We start from the raw sequence: 12,555 nt of genomic DNA on the forward strand, positions 1-12,555 counted from the left end.
TGACTGGGATGGTGGGAGGAATGTGTGCACACTGCCGTGGGGGCAGGGGCCAGGGGCAGGGGCAAGAGAGGGAGCTGTTACTTGAAAATGGAGAACTCAATGGTTTACACAAACCTTTGGTCGTTTCATGTACTATCTTAACTGTTTGTTTTCACATTACCTTATTTGTGATGTGGGATTGCTTTAAAGATTTTTTTCAAAGAGCAATTGGTTGTATTTCTGTGTGAGCTTGCAAATTATTTCCTAAGGGTTAGGTTCAGTCTCAACTCAAAGATTACATTGAACTGCAGAAGTCTAGGATATGGAAGTGTGTGGACCAATAAATGTGGCATGGAATATAAAGAGCTAGAGTACCATCTGCAGTATATTCACAGATGGCTTGAGGATTGTCAGTGTATCCTTCTGATGTGCGTGGCTTTGGGGAAAGTAAAATTCTGATTGTGTCAGTTAGAGTAACGCAGAAATTTTTTAATAAATGGTTTGGGATATTTAGAACTTGGAATGAATTCCATTTTATAAAAGGGAGCTAAATAATAATCCTTATTTATATTTTGTAATCCCATTGCTTTAATGAGGTAGACACCATAATCTCTCAGACAGCTCTCAAATACAATTACAGGACTATTCTTTAAGTATTTTTATTCAAACAGTGTAGATTTTACGAGATGTTATGAAAGTGAGAAATTCAATTCATTTAACTGATCAACTCGCCCATTCTGCTCTTCCTTCACTGATATAAATGGATGCTGACCATACATTTTGCATGTGCTAAACCAGAACTTTTCTCCACAGATCCTTTCAAGGCGAGAGCACAACTTTCATGGTGACAGTTTGTACAAAACAGGTGTCTTATTAGTCTGGGACCCAGCACCATATTCAACTAACCTTACCAAGGTACGGTCTAATTTACCTGCTAGAGGACGCTCTTACCTTTGAGGAATTTCAAAAAGCCCTTAATTTTTAGCTTACCACAAACATTAGTAGTCCCACACTCACATGGAGCAGGCAAGTGTATACACCAAGAATGTTGTTGAATGCACGTGGAAGGAGTGTGGCATTGCTTACATTTGTTAGAAAATGATTTAAGGTGCCCAGAGATATATCTCTCTTTCCCTCTCTCTCTTTCTCCCCCCCCCCTCTCCTTTCCCCCCCCCCTCTCTCTCTCTCTCCCTCTCTCCCTCTCTCCCTCTCTCTCTCCCTCTCTCTCTCTCTCTCCCTCTCTCTCCCTCTCTATCCCTCTCTCTCCCTCTCTCTCCCTCTCTCCCCCTCTCCCCTTCTCCCCCTCTCCCCTTCTCCCCCTCTCCCCCTCTCCTTCCCTCTCTCTCCCTCCCTCTCTCCCTTTCTCTCTCCTTCTCTACGCCTCTCCATCTCTCTCCCCCTCTTTCCCCCTCTCTCATCCATCTCTCTCTCCCTCCCTCTCTCTCTCCTTCTTCTATTTGGAGAAGGCACCTTTCCCACAACCAACTTTGTGACTGCTACATTTGCAATGGTCTCATGACATCCAAGAGTTCCAAGATGACCAAGGTTTAAAGACCTATTTCTTCTTCACCCCAAGCATGACCTTCATGTCTTGATCCTTCTGGCTGCTATTATTTCGTGAGAGCCTGATACCCAATGTCAGGAAGTATGGTATGTGAGGGAATGGCACAGTGCTCACTACATACCTTAAAGATTTGTGTTTCACTCAAATACTCCTTGGCAGGACCTGAAGACGAAAGTTAGCTCCAGAGATCATTTACATTCGATTTTCTGTACATCCAAATCAAAGACTGCCAGATACTTTGCAGTCAGTATTTGAATCAAGGAGTTTTATTTCTTCAAGGGTCTTTGAATTATGGAAAGTTCTGTGGTGCTGAACTTGTTCAAATTGTTGCTTTTTATTTGAGCGTGACTGCTTCGTTCTTCTCAATTTGCAAAATAATAAAGTTGAGTTTTGCTTCATGAATTTCTACCCTCTGAGAAATGGTATATAATATCGGTTAACTATCATCTCTTTAAGGGGCAAGATCAGATCTGGGTGTTGGTAGTAACTGACTTTAGACATGGATGTAACTACCAGATTTTTCCACCTGAAGGAAGAATCTTTGGAGACATAATTGTACATAACATGTATAATGTCCACATTTGCCAGGCAGAATCATAAAAGAGTCTAGTTCAATTTTGGAGGTGAACTAGGCTTTGAATAAAAGGAAATTCAAGCATCATATATACACTCTCAAAACATTGGTCCAAATTTTGTAAGAAAATATTGGCATTTTATATGTTCTTACTTAGTCTCAAAGCTGTGAATCACTCTTTAGCCTTTTCCACAACACTGGCCTCCATGTGAAGTCTCAAACAGTGCAGCAGAAGGCTGTGGAGGCCAGGTCAATGGATATTTCTAAGGCAGAGATTGATAGATTCTTGATTAGTTAAAGTGTCACTGGTTCTGGGGAGAAGGCAGGAGAATGAGATTGATAGGGAAAGGTAAATCAGCCATGATTGAATGGTGGAGTAGACTTGATGGACCGAATGGCCTAATTCTGCTGCATTCACTTATGAACACTTATTTGCCTCGAGATGTTCATGCAGAATCCTCACCTGGCACAGGGACATCTCTCACATACATTTATCAACCACCCCGGGCTGCGGGACTGACTTACCATCACCCGGTGGGGTCACAACATCGGAGGCCTGGATCGCCTCAGCGCAGAGGGAGAATAAGGAGGGAAGAGACAGAGACTTTAAGATTTTTGCCTTCCATCACAGTGAGGAGGTGCCTGGTGAACTCACTGTGGTGGATGTTAAATTTGTGTTTATTGTGTGTTTTGTTATTTTATTATATGTATGACTGCAAGGGGAAGAAATTTCGTTCCGAAAGGTCTGAATGACAATAAAGGATAATTCATTCATTAAATGGAGAGGGAACCTTTTACTTTCAAAATTTTGATTCAATTAAGTGAGATTACTTTTTATTCAGTATTTTTATTGGTTTTGTTTTAAAGTTTTAAGTTCTTTTAATGCCAGAAAATTATCAGAAACATTTCCAGGACTTGTCCTTGATAGAAATTGGCTGCTGAGGGAAACTTCACAGAAACACAGACACTTTCAGTAGACGATAAAGAGCCTTTTGTGGTGCAGCAGAATTTATAATCCAGCTAGATCTCCTTTAATGCGCAGATCAATGAACATTGGAAAGTGGGCAAATTGTTTTGGACATTCAAATCTGCAGATCAGCAAAGGCCACACACACACACCCACACCCACACACACACACACACACACACACAAAGCAAACAATTATTCCGAAGATCATTTTAAAATGTCCCAGTCTTATCTGGGTTATATATGACACACGCGATTACAAAAAGGATTTGGATTCATCAACAATTCTTAATCGGAATCACTGAATTTGTAAACCAGCATCTGCAGTTCTTGCGTCTACATTTTTTCAAACTGAATTAATGAGTGCTTCTGGTTATGCACTGGCTTGTAACTATACTGGTTCTTAACAATTGACAAACATATTTTATGAAGCTGCTGGATTTAATTAACATTGTTTCTAACTTTCCAGTCATGCCTTTTATTGTTGGCATTGGGAATGTGATCTTTTGCACATGACAGGTCATGCATGCACCAGTTATTGTGCAAGAGAAGTTAACGCTGAGAACAAACAAAGCATTGCATCTGTGAAGGGCTTTGCTTAAATGTGTGTTCACACAGTCTGGAGGTTAGATTTTGTCCTTGAAACTCATGAAAATACCTAGTGCAGGAAAGGCTTTACGCAGATGCCAAAGGAACTCCCAAACTCTTGTTCGAAGTCCTCATTACCAAGAATGACTGTCTTGGATTATGTATTCCACTTGTAAAAATTAAAAACGATAATGGAGAGATCTGGTATATTTCAGCAGGACAGTCAGTTATGATGGGACGTCATTGGTTGATTCTTCAAATAGCACAAATCTTCCTTATAATTCAATGTAGGAGTTGAAAACTAGTGGCAGGGTACACCACAGTATTCATTCCTGTATTTTCTTTCCTCCCTACCCCTCCAGTGGTTCAAGCAGCCAGACTACGATTTCTTTGAGAATTACATCAAGTACCGTGAAAATAATCCAGATCAGCCCTTGTACATTATAAATCCCAAAATGCAGTGGCAGCTTTGGAACATCTTGCAGGAGAATGCGGCAGAAGATATCCAGCGCAATCCCCCTTCCTCTGGACTAATGGGTGAGTGAACATCTTTGTGCGCATCAGTCATGCAAGTGCTCACCTCACGTCCCTCGACAACAGCACATTGAACTGGCTACAGCGCCCGGAGGGCGTTACATAACCTCTGCTGCCTCAAACGCAAGAAGCATAACGAGATAACTTTATTGTGTAAGAAGGAACTGCAGTTGCTGGTTTATACAGAAAACCTGCATCATTTCAAGGGGTCAGGCAGCATCTCTGCAGAAAAGGAATAGGTGACGTTTCGGGTCGGGACCTTTCTTCAGAATAAGAGGGAAACTAGAGGTGTGAAAAAGTACAGAACAAATTGGAGCCGGCACCAAGGGCCAAGCAGCCCACAATGGTCCATTGTTGACTGTGGAGGAGGTGATAATGAAGGGTTGGGAACAGTGAAACAGTGAAACGATGACTAGGATGGGGAGGGATGGAGAGAGAGGGAGTGCATGGCTTACTTGAAATTAGAGAAATCAATACTTCTACCGCTGGGTTGCAAGCTTCCCAAGCAAAATATGAGGTGCTTTCTCCAATTTGCGTGTGGCCTCACTCTGACAGTGGAGGAGGCCCAAGACAGAAAAGTCAGTATGGGAATGGGAAGGGAAAATGTTTGGCAACTGGGGCATTCCGTCGGCCAAGGCTTTATTGTTGCATATTAGATTTACAAACATGTACGTTTGGCCTCTTGAGTGCTCCACTATTCAATACACCAAGGCTGATCAGACGATAACAGGGCTCTGAGTGCCTGTGTGCCCCTGGCAGTGATGGAAATGGGGGGGGGGTACGCAGGGGGACGGCGTTCCCCTACTTTTCAGTTTCCAGTTTATGTACAATTTCTGTACAAGAAGGGAGTCAATTGTTAAATACGTATTTTTTTTAAATGATCATGGAAAACATAGAAAATAGGTGCAGGAGTAGGCCATTCGGCACTTCGAGCCTGCACCGCCATTCAATATGATCATGGCTGTACAAGGATGATCATGGATAATTGTTACAACGAGTCACTCTGCACCGGCCATGAGATGAAAACGATTTGTTAACTACCACTGTTAGCACTTGTTAACAGCCAGTAGTTAACACGTAGTCATACAATGTGTTATACATCTATCCACATTCCTCAGTAAATGTAATTGTGTTTTGACCGTGTATTAATGACACTGCGTTCCTTTGAATAAAATTCATGGGAGAATTTAATAAACTCACTGTCATTGCTCCGGACCACGAGCTTCTTCTGGTGTGCAGGTAGTCACGTTATTTTATTATTCTCTCGCTCTCTCTCCCTCTCGCCCTCGCTCCCTCTCGTCCTCGCTCCATCTATCGCTGTGTCTCTCTGTCTTTCACACTCTCCTTCCCTCCCTCTCTCGCTGTGTCTCTCTGTCTTTCGCTCTCTCCTTTCCTCCCTCTCTCCCTCTCGCTGTGTCTCTCTGTCTTTCACTGGAGTAACTCAGCGGGTCAGGCAGCATCTCTGGAGAGAAGGAATAGGTGAAGTTTTGGGTCGAGACCCTTCTTCGGACCCTCCGTAGATCCAGCCTGACCTGCTGAGTTCTCCAACACTTTATGTTTTGCTCTTAAAATAAATCCGTGGTCAGCTGAAGAAACAACACGATAGACCACACTGGAAGTGCCTGTTTTGCTGTACACTTCATACTGCAGAACATATCATACTACACCCTGAGTGATTTAATGGGGTAAGGTTTTTATTTTAATCTGTTGTCTAGAATTAATCGATACCCACCCTATGGACCTTATATCAGATTTAAATCGGAATTACGATTTTTTTTGTTTTCCTATTTGTCAATAGCCTCACGGACCTTAGAGTACCCCTAGTTCCTAAAACCCATTTCCATCACTGGTCCCTGGTAAACTTTCAATCCTACCTGCCTTGCTTGTCAACAACCTAACTACATTTACCTTAATATTCAAAGCTCCTGCTACATTCCCTGTTGATGAAGGGGTGAAAACTTCCAAGGGAAAAAACAACTATTTTGTTTGTCTGTCATTAATGGTGTACCTCTTATTTTTATACGTGACCTCTGGTTTCTAAATTCCAACATCCTCACCACATTCATCTTATCAAGACCGGTCAGAATCATTTAGATTCCAATCAATACCCCTATGATTCTTCTGATTGTGGTGAAAGCACCATTCTTGAGGTTACAGGACCAATCCCTGTGTATCTATTCTGCATATGTTTTTAAATATACCGTTAAATTTCCACCACTGCATGTTGATTATTAACTGTCCCTCAAAATGGACAATGAGAATACAAGGTAGAGCTAGCAATTCAAAGTTGAGAATATTTTTTTACTATTCGGGTAAGAACGGGAAAATGTGTTGGAAAAAAGAGTTCAGAGAATAATATGCATCAGATCAGCTCACAGGAATGTCCCACATTCCAAATTCAAAGGCAAGCATAGGTGCAAACTATACGGTTTTATCTAAGAATATTAAAACATTTATGAAGTGACTATGGTCAAAGTTGAAACCAAATTCATCTTAGTTTAGTGTAGAGATACAGCGTGGAAACAGGCCCTTCGGCCCACCGATCCATGCTGACCAACGATTATCCGTACACTAGTTACTCCTTCAGGTATAAATGAGTGAAAAATTATAGCACGAGATGAAAAATGATTTTGATTTATTAATCATTGTGTACCGGAATACTGTGAAAAGCATTGTGTGCATGCTAGTATTGTGTTCAGTTCTCAGCACCATGTTATAGGAAAGATGTTGTCAAGCTGGAAAGGGTACAGAGAAGATTTATGTGGATGTGACCAGGACTCGAGGGTGTGAGCAATAGGGACAGGTTGAGCAAGCTAGAACTCTATTCCTTGGAGCACAGGAGGATGAGGGGTGATCTTATAGAGGTGTCAAAATCATGAGAGGAATAGATCAGGTGGACACATAGTCTCTTGCCCAGAATAAGGGAATAGATGACCAGAGGATATAGATTTAAGGTGAAGGGGGAAAAGATTTACTAGGAATCTGAAGCATAATCTTTTCACACAAAGGGGGGTGGATGTATGGAACAAGCTGCCAGAGGAGGTAGTTGAGACAGGGACTATCCCAACGTTTTAGATACAGCTAGACAGGTACATGGATAGGACAGGTTTGTAGGGATATGGGCCAAACGTGGGCAGGCGGAACTAGTGTAGCTGGGACATGTTGGCCGGTGTGGGCAAGTTGGGTTGAAGGGCCTGTTTCCACACTGCATTACTCTATGACTCTATATATTACACACTAGGGGCAATTTACAGAAGCCAATTAACCTACAAACCTGCACTTCTTTGGAATGTGGGAGGAAACTGGAGAAAATCCACATGGTCACAGGGAGAACGTACAAACTCCGTACAGACAGCACCTGTAGTCAGGATCAAACTTGCATCTCTGGTGTTCTAAGGCAGCAACTCTACCCTGTGTCACTATCTCTGTCTGTTCGAATGCTTTTATTAGAGAGTTGTGAGTGTGTGGAATTCTCTGCCGCAGAGGGTGGTGGAGGCTGGTTATCTGGATGCTTTCAAGAGAGTTAGATAGAGCTCTTAGGGATAGTGGAGTTAAGGGATATTGAGAAAAGGCAGGAATGGGGTACTGATTGTGGATGATCAGCCATGATCACATTGAATGGCGGTGCTGGCTCGAAGGGCCGAATGGCCTCTACTCCTGCACCTATTGTCTATTGTCTATTACCTGAATGAAATAAATGTAGAAAATCCTTCAATTAGGTACAAGCAAAAGCAACTGATCCTCTGCATGAAACTGCACAATTGAATAGGATTCAGCAGCTGTGATATTTTTAACACTGCCAGCTATCTGCATTGAATTTAAATGAAAGAAGCTCTAATGCTTTTTCACAACCATTTTCTTTGAGAACTTCATCCATTGTAGTTTCTCCACCTTTGTTACGCAGCTCTTTACAAAGTAGTAAACACTGCCCAGTCCATCATCTGCTCTGACCTTCCTTCCATCGAGGGGATTTATCGCAGTCGCTGCCTCAAAAAGGCTGGCAGTATCATCAAAGACCCACACCATCCTGGCCACACACTCATCTCCCTGCTACCTTCAGGCAGAAGGTACAGGAGCCTGAAGACTGCAACAACCAGGTTCAGGAATAGCTACTTCCCCACAGCCATCAGGCTATTAAACCTGGCTCGGACAAAACTCTGATTATTAATAACCCTTTTTCTGTTATTTGCACTTTATCAGTTTATTTATTCATGTGTGTATATATTTATATTATGGTAGATGGACACACTTATCTGTTTTGTAGTAAATGCCTATTATGTTCTGTGAGCTGAAGCAAAGCAAGAATTTCATTGTCCTATACAGGGACACATGACAATAAACTCACTTGAACTTGAACTTGAGTTACTGGCTGAGATGCCTTCCCTTACTGTGGGTGGTATTTGTTTTATTTTGTGTATTTGTCCTCTCACTTATACCACTACCTGCCTATTCTGTGATAGCATACTGGCCCTCTGCTTGCCATCGTCCACCTTTGGCTGATCACCATCTGCCATTTTCACCAATTCCAACTCGATCTCACCATCACCTTCATCTTTCCTTTGTTTTCCCACTTGCTGAAGAGGTGGTTCCCTTCTCAATATTCTGTTCCACAATGAGATTCGAACCCTTTGCATGTCACCTTCGCTTGGAAATATGTTCAATGCGATAACTGCTCTTCCCCTCCTCTCTTCCGAATGTCTAGTGACCAGAGATTCTTTCCAGAGGAACAGCAATTTACTTAGTTTTAGGGGTACGGCATGGAAACAAGCTCTTCGCCCCGCTAAGTCCACGCCGACCATTGATCACCCGTACACTAGTTCTATGCTATCCCACCCGAAATACCATGTGCAATTTACAGAAGCCATTTAACCTACAACCCTGCATGTCATTTGATGTTCATTGTTGGGAGACCACATCTAAATTCAGTAATCATTGTGCTGAACACCACTTTTAATCCACAAACTGTCCTTGGACTCATTTGCCTGGTATTTGCCAAGCACTGTCTCATTCCCACTGACCTCTCTGTCCGTACTCTTCTCATGAAGCATCCATTTGAGGAACAGCGCTTCTTTCTTGAGATATACACAGACTTCCAAACTCACGACTGAGATTATAACTGCAATCATTATTTTTTATTGTACCAATGATTCTGTTATTTCCATTTATAGCTCCACTAAATCACTTATCACCTCATATATACATTCTATTACAATCCACTTCCACCCTCAGCAATCATCCTTGCCATTTTGTCATCTTTCTCTCCAATGCATCACCAACTTTCCCCGTGACTGAGTGCAATGGGGGGATCTTGCGTGGGGGGAGAACAGAGGGGAGCCCAGGGGTGGCGGGCTGCTTCCACATGCGGCGGCAGGCAGTAGATAAGACAGTTTGGTACTTTTGTAACTTTGTCGGCACCAACACGTAGCTACACTTGTGTACTGTCTAGGTTGTATGCAAAACAAAGCATTTCATTGTACGTAAATTTCATTCATTCATTCATTCACTCACTCAATCAATTTTCTTTCTTCCTTCCCTTCCTTTGAACTCATAATTACTTTTTTTTTTTAAAGACATATCTTCACCCATTCAATTTTGATGAAAGATCATCAACCTGAAATGTTAACTTGGTTTCTCTCTGCACAGATGCTATCAGTATGTTGTCAGATGGTTAAGGGAAGTAGGCAGGAGAATGGAGTTAGGAGGGAGATATAGATTGGCCATGATTGAATGGTGGAGTATACTTAATGGGCCAAATGGCCTAATTCTGCTCCTATCACATGACCTTATGACAGACCTGCCGTGTATCTCCAAGAACTATTTCAGACTTGCAAAGTATGCCATCTCTTTCTTTGCTCGGTTTATAAGGTCAATGAATATGCAATGTGGAGGAAGTCAACACAGCTGCCACGATATGAGGCATGATGCCCATGTAATCATCTGATTTAAAAACAATCTCTATTAAACATGCAAGATTGGTTTATGTTGAGTTTATATCTGCATGTTCACTTGTGTCTACACTTTTAGTTGAATTTGCAATTTATAGCTAATATGTATTTGTTTTTCTCTTTCACTGGCCCATTTGCCATAATTTAAAGTATTTCTTTCATTCTCAGGTATCCTGTTAATGATGACCGTTTGCAATGAAATAGACGTCTATGAATTCCTTCCTTCGCAAAGACAGACTGATCTCTGCCATTATTATGAAAAGTTCCAAGACCAAGCCTGCACCTTGGGAGCTTACCACCCTCTGATGTTTGAGAAAAATATGGTGAAACGTATAAACCGTGGTTCAGATAAGAATATCTACGTTCAAGGCAAAGTCACCCTTCCAGGGTTTCGAACATTCCAATGTCCTAATTCAGATTAAATACATTAAACCCTCATTATTACAGACCATAGGCTAAGGGGGGGACCGGTGTCTGTTATTGCCATTTGTCCTCTATAACCGAGTAGTGTATTATCATTGTATGAGGTTAACATAGAAAATAGGTGCAGGAGGAGGACGTTCGGCCCTTCGAGCCAGCACCGCCATTCATTGTGATCATGGCTGATCATCCACAATCAGTAACCCGTGCCTGCCTTCTCCCAATACCCCTTGATTCCGCTAGCCCCAAGAGCTCTATCTAACTCTTTTAAATGCATCCATTGAATTGGCAAACACTGTCTTCTGTGGCAGAATGACACAAATTCACAACTCACTGGATGAAAACGTTTTTTTTCATCTAAGTTTTAAATGGCCCCTTTATTCTTAGACTGTGGCCCCTGGTTCTGGACGCCCCCATTTTTCCTGCACCTAACTTGTCCAGTCGTTTTATAATTTTATATGAAACCAAAACTGCAGTTGACGTTGAATACACAAAAAAAAAATACAAAGTGCTGGAGTAACTCTGCAGGTTGGCAGCACCTTTGGAGAACATGGATAGGTAACATCGGGACCCTTCTTCAGACTGATTCAATCTGCTATGTTACACCAGCACTTTGTTGTTTCACCTAAAAACTAGGGATCGATGCCTTTGGTGTGCACCAGCGAGCCTTCCTTCACCAGCTGTTGTTGTAACTCAAGACGTAGTCCCTGGGGACAGCACTTTCTTCAGGCCGCAGCCAATCACAAGAAGCACCCGGTCATCGTGGGGCTCCCTCTGCTCTCACCAGCTTTCCCTTCTTCCTGTCGCTCAACAGTTTGTTCCCCCCTTTCCTATATGGAGTATGTTGGCAACTCCGTGGGAGAATGAGGAGAAGAAGGAGGTGGAGGGGAGGAAGAAGGCGAGTGGACAGAGTTACGGGAAAAGGAGGAGGAGGCGTGAGCAGCGGGGAGTAGACAGCAGAGAAGCGAGAACTGGTTAGAGGGGAGGGAGGCCCATGGTGACTGGGCTCATCCCATCGGTGCAGTGACTACGGTGGCACAGCGGTAGAGTTGCTGCCTTACAGTACTTGCAACGCCAGAGACCCGGGTTCGGTCCCAATTGTGGGTGCTGTCTGTACGTACGTTCTTCTCGTGACCGCCTGGGTTTTCTCTGAGGTCTTTGGTTTCCTCCCACACTCCAAAGACGTATAGGTTAATTGGTTTGGTATGTGTAAATATTGTCCATAATGTGTGTATAGGATAGAGTTAATGTGCGGGGATCGCTAGCCGGTACGGAATCGGTGGGCTGAAGGGCTTGTTTCCCCGCTGTATTTCGAAACGAAACTAAACAAAAAAGAAAGCACTGTCCCCAGGGGCTACAACGTGAGCCGCAACAACAGCCACTTCAAACGAACCGTGCTGTGTGAAGAAGGGGTTATGGGTTGTTTTTGTATGTACAATACTAAATTATTCAAAACAAGCCCTCCACCACAATACAAGCAAAACAAATATACTAAACTGGACTAAGTGGGACCCGTTGAGTCCCATGTTCACACGGGAGGGCTGGTCCCCCAACGCAATATTCCACCTCTCCACCAATTCCAATATTGGTGGCCAGTGGGGGGGGGGGGGGGGCTTTCTGGAGCGCTGATATGGGTGTTGTGGGCTGAAGGGACTAGTTTCCAGAGGGCTAGTATGGACATTGTGGGCCAAATTGATTCTTGGGGTGGCATCTCAATCACTCAAGCCTGATCTGCTGGCAGCTCACTCACGGCTGGTGGACTGGCAGTTGACACATGACAATTCCTTGAAATTCCATTTCAAGCAGGGTGCAAGGCCACCAAATTCAAATGCAGTTTCCTACCATTTCAAGCAGGGTGCACGGCCACCAAATTCAAGTTCCATTTCATACCACTTCAAGCAGGGTGCACGGCCACCAAATTCAATTGTAGTTTCATACCACTACAAGCAGGGTGCAAGGCCACCAAATTCAAGTGCAGTTTCAT

At 43.0% G+C, this 12,555-nt stretch overlaps 1 protein-coding gene across 7 annotated transcripts in view; it reads left to right on the forward strand.

Annotated features, from left to right (window-relative positions):
• The window catches only part of st6gal1 (ST6 beta-galactoside alpha-2,6-sialyltransferase 1), a 72,377-nt gene extending 61,580 nt beyond the window's left edge, over positions 1-10,797 (forward strand). For 6 of the 7 annotated variants that reach the window (XM_033031038.1, XM_033031034.1, XM_033031036.1 and 3 more), the window contains exons 5-7: positions 793-894; positions 4,035-4,209; positions 10,320-10,797. In XM_033031038.1, the coding sequence (XP_032886929.1) occupies positions 793-894; positions 4,035-4,209; positions 10,320-10,573 (531 nt within the window). In that variant the 3' untranslated portion in view covers positions 10,574-10,797. The remainder of the gene's footprint in view (positions 1-792; positions 895-4,034; positions 4,210-10,319) is intronic. The other variant, XM_033031035.1, reaches the window with a different exon arrangement.
• Positions 10,798-12,555: the final 1,758 nt, after the last annotated feature.

Source organism: Amblyraja radiata, chromosome 13 (genome assembly GCF_010909765.2).
Source record: "Amblyraja radiata isolate CabotCenter1 chromosome 13, sAmbRad1.1.pri, whole genome shotgun sequence".
NCBI classification, from domain to species: domain Eukaryota; kingdom Metazoa; phylum Chordata; class Chondrichthyes; order Rajiformes; family Rajidae; genus Amblyraja; species Amblyraja radiata.